This window comes from Chelonia mydas, chromosome 25 (genome assembly GCF_015237465.2).
Source record: "Chelonia mydas isolate rCheMyd1 chromosome 25, rCheMyd1.pri.v2, whole genome shotgun sequence".
In the NCBI taxonomy this organism is placed as follows: Eukaryota; Metazoa; Chordata; order Testudines; family Cheloniidae; genus Chelonia; species Chelonia mydas.
The window spans coordinates 14,777,805-14,798,765 of NC_057858.1; the positions used below are offsets into that span (position 1 = coordinate 14,777,805).

A 20,961-nucleotide genomic window follows, 5' to 3' on the forward strand; every position below is an offset into this window, starting at 1 on the left:
GACGGCAGCTTCCAGCAGCAGCGCCAGCCCCATCTGGTTCGGATTTGTCAGGGGCCGGCGCTGGCCGTGGCGCTGTTAACCCCTTGGAGCCTGTGGCCATATTGTGTCTTCTGCAGCGGGATGTTCCAGGGACAGTGTCCCAGCAACGTGATCCCCAGGCTGGCTCAGGGAGAGAGCCCAGGCTGACCAGGCCCACGTCTGGGGACACCCCCACCCTGCAGCACCCATCCCTCGTTCCCAGGCCGGGTGGGGTCTGCAAACCCCTGCGTAGCCATGTGCCCTTTTGGTGCCAGCTGCCACACCAGGCCCTGTGCCGGTGTCCAGCCGGGCAGTGCTCTTCACCCCGCTTCAGCCAGGGCAGCAGGCAGGCTCCTTCATGTCTGCCTGGGGCGGGGGCTTAGTGCAGTGAGCGAGGAAGGGCTGTGAGGTGCTGGGGAGCTCCAGGAGCTGCCTGGTGGCTTTGCTTATAGGGAGAAGCAGCAGAATGGTCTGGGCCTAGAAGCCCCATGCCCTGCCCCTGGGCTGAGAGGTCAGAGACAGCTGCTCTGAGGGCGGCGTTGCACCTCCTTGACTCCCGTGCCAGGGTGTGACACCCAAGGGGCTGGGTAGGGGATCCCCACAGTGCCAGTCTCCCATCCCAGTGCTGGGCACATCCAGTCCCAGCATGGCTCACATCTGGCACTGATTTCCAAGGTGGCTGCAGCGCTGGGGCATTGCACGCTCAGGGCTGCAGAGTTAAGCCTCTGTGTCTGCCCCATGGAGTCGGCTCGGCTCCATGAGGATTGGCAGGGATTAGCCAGCGCGCCGTGGCCAGTCACTCCAGGATTTCTCAGGCGCTCTCTGTGCCAAACATGGAGCAGCCCTTCAGCAGCACGAGCCAAGCGTCAGCAGCACACGGCCTCCCTGTGCCCCAGGGGCTGACGTCAGTGAGCCGGGGCAAAGCAGGAGCCAGGCAGATCCTGCAGGAGCAAGCAGGCAGCTAGTCAGGGAACCAGCTCCCAGCCTCAAGGCGCTCCAGTGTGTATGTGCAGTGTGTTGTTGTGTGCATGAGCATGCATGCATTGTGTGTGCACATGCATTCTATGTTTTGTGTGTGTATATTGTTCATGTGGGGTATGTGTGCATGGATTGTGCTCGTGTGCATGTCTGAGTGTGCATCCATATACTGTGTGTGTATGTGGGGCAGGGGTGTGCATGCCTTGGGGCACGTATATTGTATGTATGTGTGGGGAGTGCATGTGTGTGGGAGTTGTGTGTGCACTGTGTGTGAGGGTGCATGCACTGAGTGTGTTGTGTGTGCATTGTGTGTACGTGTGGGGTGTGACCAAGTGGGACTGTTCTTAATGTTTCCTCTGAATAGTGTGGGAGTGCCTCAGTTTCCCCTAGGCAGTTCTTAAGTATCTAGGTGGTGGGGTAAGGGTGTATGATCATTGCAGAGCCCTAGAGGGCAGGTGTGTGCAGGGGTCTGGACACAGAGAATGGCCGACACCCTGTTTCCTGGCAACTGATGGCCTGGGCCCTTCCCCCCTGCAAGGTGAGAGCTAAAGGGTTGGAGAACAAAGGAATCCGGTGACCTCCTGACCCGGAAAGGGACAAAGCCCAGAGGAGGAGGGGCTGGGGAGAGTTTCAGTTTGGGGCTGGCTGGGGACAGGGAGTAAAGTGCAGACGTGGTTGTCTGGCTCACTGACCCCCAAAATGGACCCAGCTGAGGGGTCCTGTTCTCTGCACCTACAAGCTCTGTTTTAGACCATGTTCCTGTCGTCTAATAAACCTCTGTTTCACTGGCTGGCTGAGAGTCCCGTCTGACTGCGGCGTTGGGGGGCAGGACCTTCTGGCTTCCGCAGGAGCCTGCCTGAGCGGACTCGCTGTGGGAAGCGCACGGAGGGGCAGAGGAAGCTGAATGCTCCGAGGTCAGACCCAGGAAGGTGGAAGCTGTGTGAGCTGTGTGTCCTGCAGACAGGCTGCTCCCAGAGAAGAGACTCCCCCAGAGTCCTGCCTGGCTTCATGGGGAGCAGTTCCAGAGCATCAACCAGGGACTCCGTGACATGGGGTACGTGTGCATACACTGTGCTCATTTTGACAGGTTTCAGAGTAGCAGCCGTGTTAGTCTGTATTCGCAAAAAGAAAAGGAGGACTTGTGGCACCTTAGAGACTAACCAATTTATTCACTGTGCTCATTTTGTGCATGTGGGAGTGTGCGTCCATATCCTATGTGTGTCTTTGTGCAGGCACTGTGCGTGTGTGCACACTGGCTGCCAAGCTGGCTGGCAGTGAGCACGGAGCGTGAGTACTAACTTCAGCTGGGACTGATACGAACCAGGGCACAAATTCCAAACTGGGGGTGAGTTCTGCACCTCGATTTCACCAACCAATTACCAAGTGTGAACCCCTCAGGCACTACCCCAGCCTAACCAAGGAGCCAGACAGTGCCCTTGGGTACTCTGATCTCTAGCACCACTCAGGCAAGCTGCCTTTGTGATAGATGGGCCCTTACACCAAGGATCACAGGAACATTCAGGTTACTCCCAGCCCCAAAGAGCAGTCACTTACCCCAGGTCGCTTGCATCTTAGATCTCACACCAAAGACAGGGGCTTGTAGCCAATCCTAGAATAAACATTGTAGCAGATTTATTAACTAGGGAAAGGCAACAAGAGTCATTTACATATTTAAAGCAGGTGAACATACATCACCCAGAAGAATGAGTTCCACGCTTAAGTTTCAAACAGTAACAGCAGCTTCTATGGTAAGATCAGATTTTGCCACGGAGGCCACAGGTTCTGTAACTTTCAGAGACCTCCGTAAAAAGAAAAGGAGGACTTGTGGCACCTTAGAGACTAACCAATTTATTTGAGCATGAGCTTTCGTGAGTTACAGCTCAACTCACGAAAGCTCATGCTCAAATAAATTGGTTAGTCTCTAAGGTGCCACAAGTCCTCCTTTTCTTTTTGCGAATACAGACTAACACGGCTGTTACTCTGAAACCTGTCATTATGCAAGAGACCTCCGTGACATTTTCCATCTCAGCTTCTGCGCCGTGCCCTGGGGCGGCAAGGCCGGACCTTGTCAGCTGGCACAGGAAGCGTGGGCCCCACAGCTCTGATCCGCCGTGGGCGCGGTGGGCCTAGAGCTCTGAGCCACTGCGGGCAGTGGGAGACCCGCAGCTGTCAGCCCCGCCACCCGGTCACAGGCTCCTGTGAATTTTTGTTTAGGGCCCCTGACCTGTCCATGACTGTTACTAAAAACAACTGTGATAAAATCTTAACCTTAGGAATCAGCAAGCTCTATATGTCCTTTGGGACTAACCCAGGCTAATGCAGCTGGGGAGCCCTTGCTTACACTTAGCACCCTTGCCCCCCAGTCTGAGCAGCAGAGAGATACAGTTCCTCCTTGTTACTCCCTTCCCCCCTTCCACTTTGAGCTGCAAACTCAGCCACTGGGAAAAAGAAAAGGAGTACTTGTGGCACCTTAGAGACTAACCAATTTATTTGAGCATAAGCTTTCGTGAGCTACAGCTCACTTCATCGGATGCAAACTAGCTCACGAAAGCTTCTGCTCAAATAAATTGGTTAGTCTCTAAGGTGCCACAAGTCCTCCTTTTCTTTTTGCGAATACAGACTAACACGGCTGTTACTCTGAAACCAGCCACTGGGAGGAATCCATTTCACTCCGCTTGAGGCAGGGAGAGGGAAAGTAAACAACAAAGTCTTTTGTCCTCTTTAACACTCCACTCTAGTCCCTGTGGTGTCAGCTGCAATGTGGGTGGGGCGGGACGGGACCCCAGCACTTCGCACTAAGCAATGACTCGCTCCTGTCTGGTGAGGTACACGGGTACAAAGGCTCACAATGCAAATGCTGGGGCTCACCTTGTAGTCACCACAGGTGTTGGAAGTGAGCTTAACGGCCAGCAGCTGCTCCACGCACGTAGTGCGGCCAAACCCATTCTGAGCCCTGCTACCCAGGTTAATGCCACTGACCCCAGGCGTGCCAGACTGAGTCCAGCTCTGCCTTTGTCAGTGGTCACGAGGCACGGGCACCTTGGCATGAGCTGGCACCGGGTGTGCCAGCATCACACTGGTTATGTGGGCATTTATGACAGACATGATGCCAGCACACCCATTACTCTGGTCCCCCTTTGCCAACTCCGGTGCCTACCCAGCTGTTGAGGAAGCCAGGATGTCTGCACATCTCTGGTCCCCCACTGCCCTGCCTGGCTGTGCCATCCCCATGGCACATGCTGCGAAGCAGGGCCAACGGCAGTGTCCAGCTTGCTGCCAGCGGTGCCCCACGCCAGGCCCCCGCCTCATGCTGGGGCTGGTGAAGAGCGGCTCAGCTCTGCTCCGGGGTCTGGCGTCTGCTGGCCAATCTCATCCCAGTGCCGAGGGGGAGGATGTCGCCATGGTAACCCATCAAAATGTCCCTGTCGCTCTCCAGGCTCCAGCGCAGCGGATCTGTCTGAGCCAGAGCTCTGGCTGCCGGTGGAGGGCAAAGGATTGAGCGTGGAGAGCGGCCTCTGCCATGCCGGTGGGGGCTCACAACCAGCTGCCTGCCCAGCGCCCCGCGGCAGGGAGGGGGAGCAGCGGCTGCAGAGCCGTGAGCCCTTTGCTGGAGATAAAGGAGGGAGGGGAAGCCACTGGGATGAGACCATGGCACCTTCCCCCTGCGAAGGAGACAGTGCCGCCCCTCCAGTATTTCCCTGCCTGTGCCCATGTGTCATCCTGTCCCTGATGCCCCAGGGGACCCTTCCCAGCCCGTCCCCCCGCTGCCAAACCCCTGAGGGAGGGCGCTGGGCACGCTGGCATCCTCTGCTTTTGCCGTCCCCCCTGGGTAACGTTGGGGCTTGCTGCCAAGTCCCTCTCTTGGACCATGGAACAGTGGGGAAGGAGGGGGGCAAAATATGCCAATTAGGCCTGGATACAGCCACTGGCCTGGCCCAGGGAGGACTTGGCCCAGGGGTCTCTGCGGAGCTAGCTGCCCACAGTGTGGAGAGCTCTGGGCCTGCACAGGGCCCCGTGGGCAGCAGGAGCCTATGCACCCCACTGTGTGTGGGGGGAATCAAACCTCCTGCATCAGGGCTGGAGCTAGTCTCTGGCTCCTCTGGATTAGGGTGTTTGCTGTGGGCTGGACCAGCTACTCCCTGGAGAGGGGAGCCTGCAGGGAGGGGAGGTCAGGCTGGGGGCTGGGGCCAGCTTGCTGGAGCAGGCTCAGCAGGTCCCATACCAGGGGAGCCCTTTGCCCAGCTCCCAGGGTGAGACCTGGGGTCTAGTCCTCACCTGGGAGGTTGGGAAATGGCAAACAACCCAGTAAAGCCCCCGCTCCAGCCCTGGCAACTGCTCAGAGCCACTGGGGTCTTTGTCCCCCTGCAAGGCTGAGCCCCTGGCACTGTGCCCACTGGGCAGCGGCTGGTGCATTAGGCTCCTGGAGGCAGGCCAAGTCCATGCAGCTGGCCCAGAGGGGTGGATCAGAGACAGCACTGAGCCGGTGCTGAGTTGGAGCTTGATGGATCCTCCATGGAGGCGGCTCCTGGGAATCCTGGATCCGGAGCAGCTGGGGAGGGAGCCCCCATTTCCTGCTGCGAGACTCCCTGGATCGAGGCTGGCCTCTGCTGGCCACAGGCCCAAGCCACTGGTGCGCATCCTGGCTGCGTTTCCTTCCCAGGCCAGCAGCCCTCGTCCACCGGGCTCCCCTCGCCACACCAGGAACCTGGCTTGGCGTTTTGTTATTGGATCACGGTGGATCGAGCGCCCGCCCCCAAGACTTGCTCCCCCCGAAAACTGCAGTGAGACCCAGCTCAGTGTCACAGGAATGGCCACACCAGGCCAGACCAATGGCTCTGCTAGCCCAGTCTCTGCCAGAGGCCAGTGCCAGCTGCTTCAGAGGGAACGAACAGGACAGGGCAATTACTGAATGACCCATCCCTGGTCGGCCAGCCCCCCTTCCGCAGTCAGAGGTTAGGGCCACCCACAGCGTGAGGTGATGTTCCTGAGGATCTGGGCTGATAGCCATGGCTGGACCTAGCCGCCAGGAACTTCTCGCGCTCTTTTTTTAACCTGGTTATATTTTGGCCTTCACAACCTCCCCCGGCAATGAGTCCCACAGGGTGACGGTGCGCTGCCTTGTGTTTGTTTGAAACCTGCTGCCTGGTCATGTCATGGGGTGACCCCTGGTGCTCGGGTTATGGGAAGAAGAAAATGACATTTCCCTGTTCACTTTCTCCACAGCGTACCCCATTGTACAGACTGTCACATCCCCCCTTCGTGTCTCTTCTCCAAGAGGAGCCGTCCCACTCTTTTTAATCTCGCCTCATCTGGAAGCTGTTCCATTTTCCCTGCCCTGCTCTGCCCCTTTCGCAAGGCTAACACACCCTTTCTGGAGATGGAGAGACCAGAGCTACCTGCAGTGGACAAGGTGGGGGTGCACCAGGGATTTATACAGCAGCTTTATGGTATTTTCTATTTTATGATCTATCTTCTTCCTGACGGTTCCTGGCTGCACCAAGCGCCGTCACTGTTGGAAGGCAGGCCCCACTACGGGCAGGGCCCCGGCTGTACCCCTGCCGCCCCCCGCCCTGTGCCTGGGCAGAGCGCACACTCACCCAGTTGCCCCCTTTCCATAACTCACGCTCTGTCTCCCCGGCTTGCTGGGCTTCACACCACCCACCTCTGCCTCCACTCCCCCTTACCCACGCCCCTTCCCGGCCACGCAGTGCCACAGCACACCCGCTGCACTGTGCCCGAGGCCTGCGGCGGCAGCGGGCTCTGATAAGGCCCCAGGGTAAAGGCTGCGAGCTGCAGAGCTATTTTGGGACGTGGCTGCTGCTTTGCAGAGAAAAGGGGTTTAGGGAGAGCAGGGAGCCGCCCTGGGCTGGGGGGCCCGGGGAGAATCAGCCCCTGCCCACAGCTGCACCAATGATCCTGCCGCTCTCAGGCAGCTTGCCAAGGGGCTGTCTCTACCCAGCCCCAAGGGGGGGGGGACACCCCACACTGGGGTGGCTGCGGCTGGAGAGTTGTACCCCTCCCCGCCACTGCACACAGCAGTTGGCTCCCAGCACCGCTCTCAGCACTGCCAGCAAAGCAGCTGCTTGGCTTCCCTGCCAGCCAGCAGGGCGGATAAAACGGCAGCTCCGAGCCCATATCTGCTTCCTGGGGCAGATAAGGAACATGCCCCGTCACCTGGCCTCCAGCTGCCCGCTTGCCAGGGAGGTGCCCTCAGGGGCTGGCGGGTGGGTACAGCTCCTGACACCAGTGGCCCCGACTAGCTGGGGAAGGTGAAACTCCCCCGCCACTAGAGGCCACAGCCAGCCCCAGGGCTGTCTCCCCAAAGGGGCAGGGAGGCACTGGCAGGACCCAGCTATTGCAAGGTTGAATTAGCTCCCAGGGATGGTTGCTGCAGCCAGAGACAATCCGCAGAGTCTCCCAGGGCCAAGGCCCATGGCGTGGCTTTGCTGCCCTCTTGTTACGGGACCGAGTATGGCATGTGAGGTCGTGTCAGTCCAGGGGTTGGCACCTGGCCGCTCCTCCAGCCAGCTGGCCATGCCCAACACAGGTGACCCAGGCAGTCTCATCAGAGCGTCCCCACCATAAACTTTCCAAGCTCAGGCTTGAAGCCAGTTTGCCCTGGGGAGGCTGTTCCAGAGCTTCGCTCCTCCGATGGTTAGAGACCTGCGGCTAAGTTCCTGCCTACACGTGTTGCCGGCCGCAGTCAGTGGTTTGGAATCAGGCCCTTCTCCAAACCCTGGGACCAGCCCATTGCGTGACCAGCAACCTGGGCTCAGGAAGCTGCAAACCGGCTTGTGAAATGTGACACCAGGCAGGAGATGTGCATGTGGGAAATCCCCAGCCAGCCCCCTGCAGCCCTGCATCTGCCCTGGCCTGCGGCCTCCACAACCAGCACCATTAAAAAACGAGAAGCGGCTGTCACACACACACACACACACTGTGCGTGTCAGGAGTGCACACTGTGACACCGCAGGGAGGGGGGGAGTGCTGACCTGGGGATGTGGCAGGAGGGTTTCATTGGGGATGGGAGACCTGAGAGCCTGTACCCTGAGCCGGGGGGAAGGTAACACCTCTGCCCGGGAAACTGGACAAAGGCTGCAGGAGGGAGCCTGCTGGGGGGGTTTTGGTTTCAGTTTGGTGCTGGGTGGAGGAACGCAGGGAACCCCAGGGCTGGGGTCTAAGCTCCCTGCCCCCCAGAAGGACTCGACTAAGGGGTCCTGGTTGTACCCACAAGCTCTGTTTGAGACTGTGTTCCTATTGTCCAATAAACCTTCCATTTTACTGGCTGGCTGAGGGTCATGGTGAATCCCAGGAAGAGGGGTGCAGGGCCCTGACTCCCCCACACTCCGTCACACACACACACACACACACTGTGAGTGTCAGGAACACACACCCACATCCCTGGGCTCACCACACTGAGCTCTGCTCTGTCACTCACTCTCCAGGAGGGACTGTTCCCCGCAAGGGACAAGGGCCTAAAGAGGAGACTAGAGAAACCCCGACCGCCCGACACTCCCAGTGACGTTGCACAGATCTGACCCCTCCTGTTTGCGCCCCCCCTCCCTGCCCCTCTGTGCAGCTCTCTGGCCTGCCCCCCAGCTGGGGGGAGCCTTCTGCTCTGCTGCGCCGTCTCTGTCTCCCTCCCCACTTCAGTTCCACTCCCAGGGCCCTGAGAGGTACTGTGGTTCCCCGGCTCCCCTGCAGATGTCAGTCGAACACCCACGCGTGGGCCTGGCCCTGCGGCTCCCCCATGGAGGGCAGCGGGTTGGACCCAGCTCCGAAGGGGGCTCAGAGTTGAGGGCTGTCTAGTGCTGCCGGGTGGGGCAGCCCCCAGCGTGGGCAGATTGAGCTGCTGTGAGATCCCCTGGGCAGTGCAGCCAGGGGACGGGGTTTGCTGCCTGTGGACCCACCAACGCCCCAGGACCTGTCCAATTTCCCAGTGGGCTCTGGGCATCTGCCAGGACTCGGTGCATCAGTGTGGGGCCCAGCCCTCGGTGCGCCTCTGTCCCCCTAGAAGCGTGGTGAAGTGGGGAGCCTGCCCCCAGCCCCTTTTCCAGTAGGGGTGGCCCCATGATGTGAGACCTTGACGAGGATTCAAACCAGTGAAAGGGTCCCTTGCCCCTGGCGTCAGGCCAGAGCAGAGCCCCAGCACAGCCCCCGCTGAGCCCCCTCCCCAGCAGGGCTCAGAGTCCAGGGGGGACCAGGCAGGTGGCTCTGGAGTCAGGGCACTCTCGCTCCCTCCCTGTGTTGGCCGGTGGTGAGCTCAGAGGGCAGGAGCAGGGCTACCCGCAGACACTGTGTGGCCGAGTGGGTCGGGGCTGGGAGGGTGTCACGGAGTCCCCGGGCGATGCTCTGGAACCGCTCGCTACGAAGCCAGGCAGGACTCTGGGGGAGTCTCCTCTCTGGGAGCAGCCTGTCTGCAGGACACACAGCTCACCTGGCTTCCCCCTTCCTGGGTCTGAGCTCGGAGCATTCAGCATCCTCTGCCCCTCCGTGCGCTTCCCACAGCGAGTCCACTCAGGCGGGGTCCTGGGGAAGCCAGAGGGTCCTGCCCCCCAACTCCGCAGTCAGACGCGACTCTCATCCAGCCAGTGAAACAGAAGTTTATTAGACCATGTTCCTGTCATCTAACACAGAGCTTGTAGGTGCAGAGAACAGGACCCCTCAGCTGGGTCCATTTTGGGGGGCAGTGAGCCAGACAACCCCGTCTGCACTTTACTCCCTGTCCCCAGCCAGCCCCAAACTGAAATTCTCCCCAGCCCCTCCTCCTCTGTCCCTTTCCCAGGCCAGGAGGTCACCGGATTCCTTTGTTCTCCAACCCTTTAGCTCTCACCTTGCAGGGGGGAACGGCCCAGCCATCAGTTGCCAGGAAACAGGGTGTCGGCCATTCTCTGTGTCCAGACCCCTGCACACACCTGCCCTCCAGGGCTCTGCAACAACCATACACCCTTATCCCACCACCTACATACTTAAGGACTGCATAGGGGAAACTGAGGCACCCCCACACTATTCAGAGGAAACATTAAGAACAGTCCCGCCTCGTCACAGAGGGCCCCGTGGAGCCGTGCCGCCAACCCTGCCTGCCCGAGCTGACTCTGAAGTGGGGCAGGGTGAAGCAGGGGGGCTGTTCTGTTGGAGCCCCAGGACACAGGATGCTCGTGGGCATGTCTCTGTGCTCACACTAGCAGGGCCAGCTGCTGCAAGGTGCTGAGTTCTCCCCCCTGCCCCCCACTGGCTGTAACGGGAGAGCCGTGGGGCTTTGAGAACCAGGCCCAGTGTCCCAGGACAGGCACCTCCCCAGCCAAGGTGCCCAGAATCTTTGGGCACATGGATCTGGGGCCCTTGGGGGCCCCTCCCCCGCCTACCCGCTCAGCTGAATGTGGTGTGCGTGAGGCCCTGCCCCCTCCCTCCGCCCAGGGAACGACGTCCCGCCCTGCCCCTTCGCTCCCTGAAGCTAAAGCCCCAGGTGTAGGGGAAGCTTTAGCAGAGCTCTCGGCTGTGGGGCACCTGCCCTTCGAGTGAGAGAGCCTGGGCTGTCCCCACGTCCTCCGCCCCCTGAGCTCTCCCCTCTCAGCCTGTGCAGGCAGCGCTAGGCACATGCCAGCCCCCGTGTCCCTCGACCCACCTGCCACGCACAGAGTGGCCCCAAGGGAAGGGACGCTGCAGGTTCCGGTCACCCTGTCGCACACAGCTCCACGGGAACACCCAGCACCTGGATTCCCTCGTCGGGAAAGCCCAGCTCCAGCTCGTTAGCGAAGAATGCGGCAGTAGCCCCGGAACCATCGGACACAAAGGGTGACCCAGGAAATCACCCGGTGCCGAAACTCAGCTACCAAGCTGCCTCTTGGCCCAGAAGGGGCTGTGTACCCCAAGGCCGTCTCACCAGGATGGTGGAGCCCTGCCTTTCATGAGCGCAGGCCTGCTGCAGCCTGTCTCCCCCAGGCAAAGCTAACCGGGGGGGTGCCGACTCGCCAGCTGCAGCTTTGCATGGTCACTGTCTTCACCCCAGCCAGGCCGTCCCCACCTGGATTTGCTTTTTCCAGCAGCCCCCGCAAGCTATTGACTAGCACCGTGCTTCGCCAGTAAATGGGGGTCCATGGTGAACCTACAAGACTCAGGTTACACCCGACCCGCCAGAGAGATAAGCACCCCCCACCCCAAAGTGTGCGACCACCTTTTGGTGACCTGCCTTCCCACACAGAGCAAGAGAGGACAGGTGCCAGTGCAGAGCCAGAACCGCCCAGGTAACTCCGCAGAGAGTCTGCTGACCAGCGTGATGCTGGCTTTCCTTAGCCACCTGATGGGCCATTATGCCGTGAACGAGTCTGTCTGTCCCGGACCCCAGGGATCCCTGCCAGCCTTATGCCCCCCCCCCGCTCTCTGCCAGTGGGCACAGAGCTCGTGGCTCACACTGACGTCGTCACTCATTAAGGAGTCAGCATATGGCCAATCCTGGGATTTCCCCTCAGCGCCCCGACCGACCCTCCTTCCTCACTGCAACAGCTTCCCCTTTACCGGCAGCAGGAACGCCCAGGCCTCCTGCCCACTTCTGCCTCCCCAGCTCACTCCTCAGTGAGTCCTCGGCGAGCCCTTAACTCCACCGGCCCCTCAGATGGAAATAAAAGTGCCCACCCAAGCACTGTGCGGCGCGAGGCATCGTGTGATGGGGCGCAGCCGAGCCCTGACAGCTAGCTGCGAATGTCTCCAATGGCCGGAGACGGGCACTAGATGGGGAGGGCTCTGAGTCAGGGATGGCAGGGTTCTATAATTTTTGGTGGTGCCCAGAATGGGTCCAAGTCGTCCCACCCCCCCCACCTGCCTAAGGCTCTAGGAGGGAGTTTGGGTGCAGGAGGGGTGTGGGCTCTAGGATAGAGTTTGGCTGCTGGGTGCAGGCTCTGGGCTGAGGCAGGGGGAGGGGGTGCAGGAGGGGGGTTGGGTGCTGGATGCAAGCTCTGTGCTGGGATAGAGGGTTGGGGTGCAGGGCATGGGTCTGGGCCGGGGATGAGGAGTTTGGGATGCAGCAGGCAGGCTGCCCTGGGGCTGGGGGCCAGAGAGGAGGACTCCCCCTCAGCCCTCTCCCTGCCGGCACCAGTGAGCTCTGGGGAAGGGGACGGCGGCCCCCTTCCCAGCCCCCCTGACACCCCACTCACCCGAGCCCCCCCAGGGTGCTGTTCAGGAGGTCCAGCCAGGATAAGGCTCCCCCCCAGAGTCAACGCGGAGTTGCCCGCCCAGGGGGGCCAAAGGGGTACACTGCCATGTGCCTCCTCCCCTCCTCCCTCCGCAGGTGCAGCAGCTGTGGCCGGTGAGGGAGTGCAGTGCGGAGCTGCCCGGGGCAGGCAGGGATGCTCGGGGGAGGAGACACACGGGGGCGGCAGGCGGGGCCGGGGAGGAGACCCGGCCCCGAACATTGGTGGAGCCGGGCCCCCTGGGCCCTGAATTTGCTGGAGCCCGGGCACCATGGGCCCATATAACTCGCCGCCCCTGCTCTGAGTTACTGCAGAGAATTCTCTCCCAGGTGTCTGGCTGGCGGGTCTCGCCCGCATGCTCAGGGTCCAACCGATTGCCATATCTGGGGTTGGGAAAGAATTTCCCCTAGGTCAGACTGGCAGGGACCTTGGGGGGGTTCGCCTTCCTGTGTGGCATGGGGCACGGGTCACTTGCAGGTTTAAACTAGTGTCAGTGGTGGATTCGCTCTAACTTGCAGTCTTTAAACCATGATTTGAGGATGTCAGTGGCTCAGCCGGAGGTTAGGGGTCTTTTTCGGGAGTGGAGGGGGGGTGGTGGTTCTGGGGCCCGTGATGTTTAGCAGGTCAGACTAGCTGGTTATGATGGTCCCTTCTGGCCTTAATGTCCCTGAGTCGTCCCAGCCTGTCTCCCTGCGGGGCCTGCGCCGGGAAAGCATGGCTCACTGGCACACCGCACAGACCTGGGGCCAGCCATGGGGGTGAGTGAGTCCCTAGAGCCGCGTGCACTTGGAAGCCAGGCTGGAGCCAGCTGAAGGAAGCAGCCAATGCACGGCCTGTTTCCATGACCCTTTGCTTCGTGCTTGGAGCAGGGAGCCGAACCTGCCCCGGGAGCGCAGAGGGGAGCGCCCAGCTCACCTGTGGGCAGCAGCCCTGGGGGATTTCAGCGCTTTCCCCTGCATGTTGCATTTACTGTAACTGCCTTTGCTTCACCTGGCCCAGCTTCCCCAATTCACTGTCAAGCCTGAGTCAGACACTGGCTAGAGGGGGGGAGGGGAGCCAGGGGCTCTTTGAGGCTTGCAAGACAGGAGATGCCGGGCCGAGGACTCCAGATGGGTCTGGCATCAGTGACAAAGGGGCTGTCTCCAGGGCCAGAGCGGAGCATAGCCTGCCCCAGCGAGCTTGAGTCTCGCTAGCCCGGGCACAACAGCAGCAAAGACAGGTTAGCCCAGCAGGGACCCTGGGGACACGCCTGGCTCACTGGCCCTCCTCTGGTTACCTGGGCTAGCCGGAGTCAGGCTTGCTTGGGTAGGATATGCTGGGTGCGGCTCTTGGCAAGGCGCGACGAAGGGGACAAGCCAGGCCGGAGGCTGCAGGGCTGAGATCTGCGACGTGCCCCTTCCGGCCCCTGCCCGGCCACGCTGGCCCTGCTGGCCGGCTAGGCCAGGTGCTTGGGGACCACTTGATGCCTGCTCTGGAGCATCTCGCACTGGCCCTGCAGAGGCAGCAGGAGTCTGGGCCCATGGTTGGGAGGGGTCAGGTGTGTGGTGCCCACGGTGGGGGCTGCTAGGAGAGGGGGCCATGTGTCCCTACAACAGTCCAAGGGAGGCTGCTCTCCAGGGCACTGGGCCTTGCCCGGCATGGCATACAGCACCCAGAGAGAGGGGGGTCGGGGAGGAGCTGGGCGGGGTGGCGGAGTCTGCAGTGAGATGGTGCAAGGGAGGGCCAAAGGCAGGTGTTTGTGGCCGGAAGAGAGGGCCGGGGGGGAAGGGGGTGCTCCTGAGCCCTTTGGCCCAAGCCCCCCGCCTCCCCCTCACCAGGCCCTGGGCGCCCTCAGACCCAACTCGCTAACCTCTGCCCTGGGCTCAGCATCTGCTCCTGCTTGGGGGTGGGGTTTGCCTGTTGTGATATCGGAGCAGAGGAAGGCCCATTTCCTTCCTGTGCCCAGGGTGCAGAGTCAGCGGCCGTGGGCTGGGCAGGGGCCATGCTCTGTCTTGGGCATCAGGAACTGGTGGGGCAGGGTACTACACCCTGCAAGCCCGGGTGCCCGGCCCCCTTCCCTGGGGGCAGCGGAAGGGAGCTCCATGCCACGCCTGCAGGCTGGCAGCAGTGCCCACGCTCGGGCCCTCTCCACCTCTGTGCAGGCCCTTCACACCCAGGCTAGTGCTGGGGCAACCCCGCAGCGGTGCCAAAAGGCCCAGCCTCCCCCTCGTTGTCCTGCAGGGTCTGTGATGTTACCCAGTGGGGCCTCCCTCCAGAGCTGGGAGCCCCCCAGCACCCCCACTCCGACAGGGACTCTCCCCAGTTAGCCCTCCTTGATGGGGCTGCTCCAATCTCCATTGTCCTGGCCCTGCGGCCAGGCTGTGATGCCCCAGAACGGCATGGCGTTGCCCTGCCCGGGGGCCATGAAGCATCCCCCTGGGCCCTGCAGATGCCCCTCACTTGGCAGCACCCAGCGCAGGGGGATGCCAGACTGAAAAACAAAAGCAAAGGGAGAGTGGCGGAGAAGGGAGGAGCCCAGAGCCAGCACACAGCGCGGGATGGCCCGGTGAGGGCAGGGCTCCCTTCCTGCTCCCCAAACCCGCTCCTGGCTCTCTAGCTACACCACAGAGCGTCCCTCCCCCACGCTGTGACAGCCTCGAGCCAGCAAGAGAGGAACTGCCTGTTTCTCCTCTGTCCAGCCGCCGCGTCGCACAGGCAGGGGAGCAGACGCAGCGGAGGGCGGGAGGCAGGCGACAGCTCAGGTACGGGGCAGGGCTCCACGGGGCAGGATGGGGACAGAGCCAGGGGGCAGGTGCCTCTCGCCCTGTGCCACCGAGCAGCGCGGGGTGCCCAGGCTCACACCTCCGTGGGGGGGTGTGAACGACCTCTGGGGAGCGGAGTGCCCGTTGGCCACAAGCCATCAGCCTGTCACGGCAGGGCAGGGCCAGGCGGCCCCATCCTCGCCCCTCAGCCGGAGCTTGCAAGAGGCTGGCACGGGGGGCCCTGCCAGTGGGGTTGAAGGGCAGAGGCAGCGTCGCGGCTGGGCCCTTCCCTGCAAATGGCCTGAGCGGTGAACACTTAGGAGACACCCACGAATGTCCCACGGGGGCAGCAGTAACTCTGCGGGCGCGGGCACCTCTGCCAAGCGCCCCCAGGGCTGGCAGTCTGCAGAGAGTCCCGCTGAGCTAAAGGGCTGGCGACCTGCCCATGCAGCTCTAGCGCTCAACCCCCAGCCCTGCAAAACAGCTGCCCCTCTGCCCAGCATGGTCGTCCGCTAGAGAAAATGGGGCCTGGGGATGGGGCTGAGGCCAGGCCGGAGCGCGGACCCCCCCCGCAGGGCTCCCTGTGCTCAGGCCGTGTCTCTAGCCCCATTTGCCCCGACCATCTTCAGCTCTGCTCTCCACCCTCACCTCCCTCCTCTCCCCACAAAGCCAGGGCATGTGACTCTGCAGAGCAGCTGCTTCCCCAGCTCTACTTTTCAGCCAGGCGCCCACTCCAAGCGGAACTCCACAGCCCAGTAGACGGGCGCGACTACAGCCCGTGGCTGGGGCGAGGGGAGCCAGGGCTCCTGGGGGCACCCAGAGCGATACAGGGGAGCAGTCCCCGCTTCTCCCCACCCCTCCCGTTCCCTCCCGCCACCTCCTTTGCATAATGGGCATGCAGGGGCTAGTGCTGCCTGGCCTGGGGCATAATGCACGAGGAGGCCCCGCAGCGTCCTCTGGCCAGCGGGGGAGCCTGCACGGAGCAGCCCTGCCTGGGGTGTGGAGCGGGAGGCGAACCCCCCTTCGGTCCTCTGCGCTGCTGCGACGCCCCCCGTTTACAGCCTGCTTGTGTCCTGCTTCCCAGCTAGGAAGATGCTGGCACTCCTGGCAGCCCTGCTCCTCCTGCGCAGTGCGCCGTCCGGCTGGGCGCATTGCTTGGGGTCTCCAAATTCAAGCTCCTACAAGGTCCTGGGCCAGCTGGAATTCAGTAACACTTCGCCATGCCTGAACCTCAGCAACCGTGGCATCAGGGAAATCAATGGCTCCGCCCGGCTGGGGGGGTCGGTCAAGATGCTGAATCTGTCCTTTAACTGCCTGCAGACCCTTCCCCCGGATTTCCTCTCCCAGGCGCACACTCTCAAGGAGCTTTACCTGCAGCACAACCAGCTGCGGGGGCTGCCCACTGAGTTCTTCAAGAACGCCTCCAGCCTGCTGCACCTGGTCCTGGACTGTGAGTGCGACGTGGTGGCGAGCGTCCTCAGCCACTGCATGGGCAGCAGCCCCACCAACAGCACGGGGCCCGCCTGCCACTGCCACTCAGCGCAGGAGGGACCCGTCAACGTCACCGCGTTCTACAGGCAGGAATGCCAGCCCCTGTGCGCGCTGCTCTGCGTGGCCCTCACCAGCTCAGTGCTGGCCGGGCTGCTGCTGGCCGGGGGCCTGGCTGTGGCCTTGCTCCTGCTCAGGAGGAAGAGACAGGCCTCCGCCATCCACAGCAAGCGGGAATCCACCACATCTGTCGCCCGCGGCCAGCCGCGCTACATCAGCCGCAACGCAGAGCCGGGCCCCGGCCAGGCCAGCAACTATGAGAACGTCTTCATTGGCCAGCCAGGAGGGCAATACGAGTGTCTGGAGAGAAAGGGACCGCAGTACAGGTGAGCACCGACTCAGCATCCGCGGGGCACTAGGTCCCCTTCCCTCGGGGCAGGCAACCTGGGAGGCTGCATGCAGGGGGAGCATGCAATGATAGATCGAGGGGGTGTGTCTGGGGATGGATAGATGGATGCATAGATAGGTAGATAGATAGATAGATAGATAGAGTGAGGGAGGGGGTAGCCACCTGCCTTCCTCTCCGAGGGCTCATCAATCAGTTTGGGTTATTTAAGGTAAGAGCCACGTCTGGCTGGTTGGGCTCATGGGCTCAGTCCAGAGAGCACCTTAGAAACAGAGCCTCCACTGGATGGCTATTAACCCTTTAAACACTCTGGGAACCCAAGGAGGCACCAGCCAGTGTCCGGGTGAAACATGCCAGACGTCGAGAGCCGGGTGAGCCACCTGGATGTGTCTGGGGCTGCAGCAGGCTGAGGCTGGGTTCTGGTCTCACCCGAGATGTTTTATCAGAGCCGAGGAGGGTTTTAAGCAACGTCCTGGCTAATTCCTCCCCCCCCCCGGGGCAGCACTGCCTTGGCAAATCCGCGAGGCCAGGGGATTCGGCCTGACTGGCAGGGGAGGGGTTAACCCTGCTGCTTTGCTGAAACCCGGGATGGTGAAAGAGAGCCTCCGATGAACTTAACAAATATGGGAAGTTTGGGGAGGTGGTTTGAGAACAACACCTCGCTCATGACTCTCAGGGCATGATGGGTGAGCCAGTCCCTGCCCCTCAGTCCCTATCATGGCACTTCATCCCATCCCCCCCGCCCCGCCCCAGTCACGTGTCATTCCACTTCCCACAAACCTACCCCTGCCCCCGCAGCTGCTGTCTGGATTTGCCACAGAGAAATTCTTGCGACAAAGTCAGTTTCCGGGATAAAAAGACCAGAAGCTTGTGACCAGACTCCAGGCACGGGGGTGACACTCTCCTGTGCTAGGAGCCGTGGCCCCAGGGCTGCCACTTCTCCAGGAGCTGGGGCCCCATCCGTTCCCTCCCGTGCACGCCGGGGCAGCATTGACATGGAGCGGAAGGCCGGTCCGGGCGCTAGCCAGGAGACCTGGGCTCTGCCACAGCCCCCCGCAGGCCCTAGGGCACGTCACCCCAGCTCCTGGGTAGGGGCAGGTTGCGCACCGCTCAGACGCTGCAGTATAAACGCGTGTCGGCCCAGTTCTCTCCACTTAACCCCCGTCAATGGAGCCACCCCAGGCTGACCAGCCAGCCAGTGCCAGCCCAGGGGGGATTCAGACCCTGCGGGCCGAGCCTTTGGGGCTGGCACTGCCCTGGCGCACCGGCCGTCCCCAGGCGCTAAGTGCAGGAGCAGGTGGCAGAGCCCCGAGCCCACTAGCTCCTGAGCCGCTCCCCATGCCGGGAGGGTAACGCAGGGCCCTCTCCACTGCCTGTCGCAGAGCCCAGCAGCTGGCGGACGAGGAGTGTTACATGGAGAGCGACACCGGCCACGGAGACCAGCCCATTTACGCCAACACCCAGCAGCTGTACAGCAGCAGCGTCCCCGCACCCAGTGACGGCGAGGATGTGTACATCATGCCGGACAAATGAGCCCTCCACCCACCCGCCTGGAGGCACCCCAGCCCCTGCTGTCTCTGGGGAGCGGGCTCGGGCAGCGGGGGGGCTTGGGTGCCACAGTCCCACATTCAGCAGCTGTGACCATGTGTCACTCCCCAGGGAGGGGACTGCTGGGGTTCCCAATTAAAGCAAAATCCCCTGGCAGTTGCTTCCCACCCTGGGTATTACCCTGCAGCCATGACCCAATTCAGCCCCATGGGAATGCAGACAGCTCAGGTTTCCCCTGGGGGTGGGGAGAGGGCTGGAATTTCCCCTCCCCCTACAGAGGGAGAGCTCCTCATGGGGTAGGGGAAGGGGATCCTACCCCTGCATCAGTCTGCAAATTCCTTCAGAAATAGCTCCCATTTCTCCTGCCAAAGTGCCTGGTTCTGCGCCAGGCTGGCTGAGCCCCTGCTGGGACCCAAACACCAGCAATTTGGCCTCCATGGGGTTTCCTCTGCACCTGGGAACTGCCGGGGGGAGACACTTATGGAGGGGAGACAGCACATGGCCACCCCACGGAGCATCCAGCCACTTGTGCAGTGTTTGGGGGCTCATTAAGTAGCCCAGTGGACCCCTCAAGGGAGGGCAAAAGGGACATGGCAGGACAGAGCCGATTCCCAGAGGAAGTGGGGCCTCACTGGAAAGGAGGGAGCCGGAGCGCTGGGGCTCCAGGAATCGAGGGAGATGGGCCCAGAGCAGGGCTCAAGGCAGCCAGGCCATGGTGTGTCGGGGGAACCTGGGGTGGGGGACCCGCCTGCTTTTGCTGTCTGCACCAAGCTCAATAAAGAGACTGTAGCCACGAGCCAGCGTGCTGCAGTGCCCACACTTGCAAGGTCAATAGCCACACTGCCCTCCAGACGGCCACAGGGGCCTCCCCTCCCACACTGGGGCAGGTCCTGCACTGACTGGGCAAGGCTCTGTGCTGGGGAGCGGGGCCCCATTCATTCACCTTAGGGCCCAGGACCCCCCAGGGGCTCAGATCAGCACCCTGCCCCATTCCTATGGTCAGCATGTGGGGCAGCCCCCCTCTGGCGCACCTAGAGAGGACGAGCGGGGTGTGGAATCGGATTGGCTCCGCCGTGGCGCCTGGCTCTGTGCAGGGACCTTGGCCCTGCGGAAAAGCTTTGAACTTCTGGGGCTGGAGTCAGGGCAGGTGGCGAGACTTGCTCAGTGCCGGGGGGCAGATCCCTGGCGCCAGGTAGGGCCTGTACTGGGCCCGGGCCTCTTCTGGCCCCCACACCCTGGGTCTGACAGTCCCTGGCAGCCCTTCACCCCAAGCCATTGCGGCCCTGCACTTCCACACACAGCCGCTGGGAGGCGCCAGAGACCATCTGCATCAGCATAGGGTCTAGAGGTGGTTTCAGAGTAACAGCCGTGTTAGTCTGTAGCTGCAAAAAGAACAGGAGTACTTGTGGCACCTTAGAGACTAACCAATTTATTTGAGCCTAAGCTTTCGTGAGCTACAGCTCACTTCATCGGATGCTGGAGGTCTAGGGGTGGAGGCTGCTGGTCTAAGAGCTCGGGGGGGAAGACTCAGCACTCCTGAGCTTGCCCAGAAGCCCCTGCCCCTGCCCCTGCAGCTGCGGACTGTTTGGGCACAGGGTGACCCAGCTGAGGGCCCGGTGAGCTGAGTGCGTCACGCACCGGTGCAGCTGAGGGCCCCGTCCCACCCCCACGGGCTCTACCACACCTCGCTCTGAGGAGCTATTATGGGATTTATACCGGGGTTATTTTTAAAGGCAAAGCCTCTTTCTGCTTCCCCCTGCCCCCACAGAGGGCCTCTCCCATCCCTTCACAGATCTCTTCTTTGAGGGGCTGAGGTCAGACGCTTCCTGGCCTGGAGAGAAGCTGCAAGCCACAGCTCATGGGTTAGAGCTGCAGCACGCCTGGCCAAGTCAGGGGTGGGGGGATGGGACCTTGCAGGCTGCGGAGGAGGGGGCACGAGGGACGCACTGTCCCCTTGCCAGAGGCGCACAACTGCACAGAGCAGAGTCGGCCACCGACAGCCACGCCCGGCGCACTGGAAGGAAAGGAGGGTGACGCCCCCGCCCTGGTGCACGGATGGGATGGCAGGAGAAAGAACCTGCTGGGGTGGAGGGGGGCCGTGCAGAGCCGCCCTCATCCCCGCTCAGTGTGGCTCTGTCCCTTGCTGGGGCCCTGCACACACTGAGCCAGTCTGGGGCTGCCAGCAGTGACCACGGAGCTCCTCTCGGCGCCAGGCCCAGGGCTGAGGGCAAAGAGCCCAGGGAGGTGGGGGAACATCCCAGGAGCCGGGGAAAGGGGACAGGCCGGGCGTTCGAACGGTGGCTCTTCCAGTGCAAGGTTCTGGGCCATGGATCTCGCCCGGCTCCAGCCAGCCCCAGGGACCTGCAGGGGCTCCCGGCACGCAGGGCCTGGCCACAGACTGCTCCCAGACAGAACCCTCCAATTCACCTCGCCAGCCACTAAGGGCTGGTGGGATAACGCCCGGAGCCCTGCCGAAGGTCTTCCAGGCACCAGGCTTGATTCTCCGCTCGCCCCCGTGTGCCAGGGACACTGCTGCGGTGAGGCTGGGCAAGTGAGACGCTCCAGCTGTGTGGGAGGGGCAGGGAGTCAGGCATGG

The 20,961-nt window shown here is 62.1% G+C and overlaps 1 protein-coding gene and 1 long non-coding RNA gene across 3 annotated transcripts; both read left to right on the forward strand.

Annotated features, from left to right (window-relative positions):
- The first annotated feature begins 2,003 nt into the window (after positions 1 to 2,003).
- Positions 2,004 to 7,961, forward strand: LOC122463806. Of its 2 annotated transcripts, none has more exons than XR_006287420.1 (3): positions 2,004 to 2,050; positions 6,220 to 6,443; positions 7,605 to 7,961. It is a non-coding gene; the product is annotated as an uncharacterized LOC122463806 (long non-coding RNA). The 2 variants fall into 2 exon arrangements; XR_006287421.1 differs by having other exon boundaries at positions 6,220 to 6,406.
- Positions 7,962 to 14,778: 6,817 nt separating this feature from the next.
- On the forward strand, positions 14,779 to 19,161 carry LRRC25 (leucine rich repeat containing 25). The gene is made up of 3 exons (XM_037885892.2): positions 14,779 to 14,923; positions 16,012 to 16,797; positions 18,200 to 19,161. The coding sequence occupies exons 2-3, from the start codon at positions 16,016 to 16,018 to the stop codon at positions 18,348 to 18,350; spliced, it is 933 nt and encodes a 310-aa protein (XP_037741820.1). The 5' UTR covers positions 14,779 to 14,923; positions 16,012 to 16,015; the 3' UTR covers positions 18,351 to 19,161.
- The last annotated feature ends 1,800 nt before the right edge of the window (positions 19,162 to 20,961 follow it).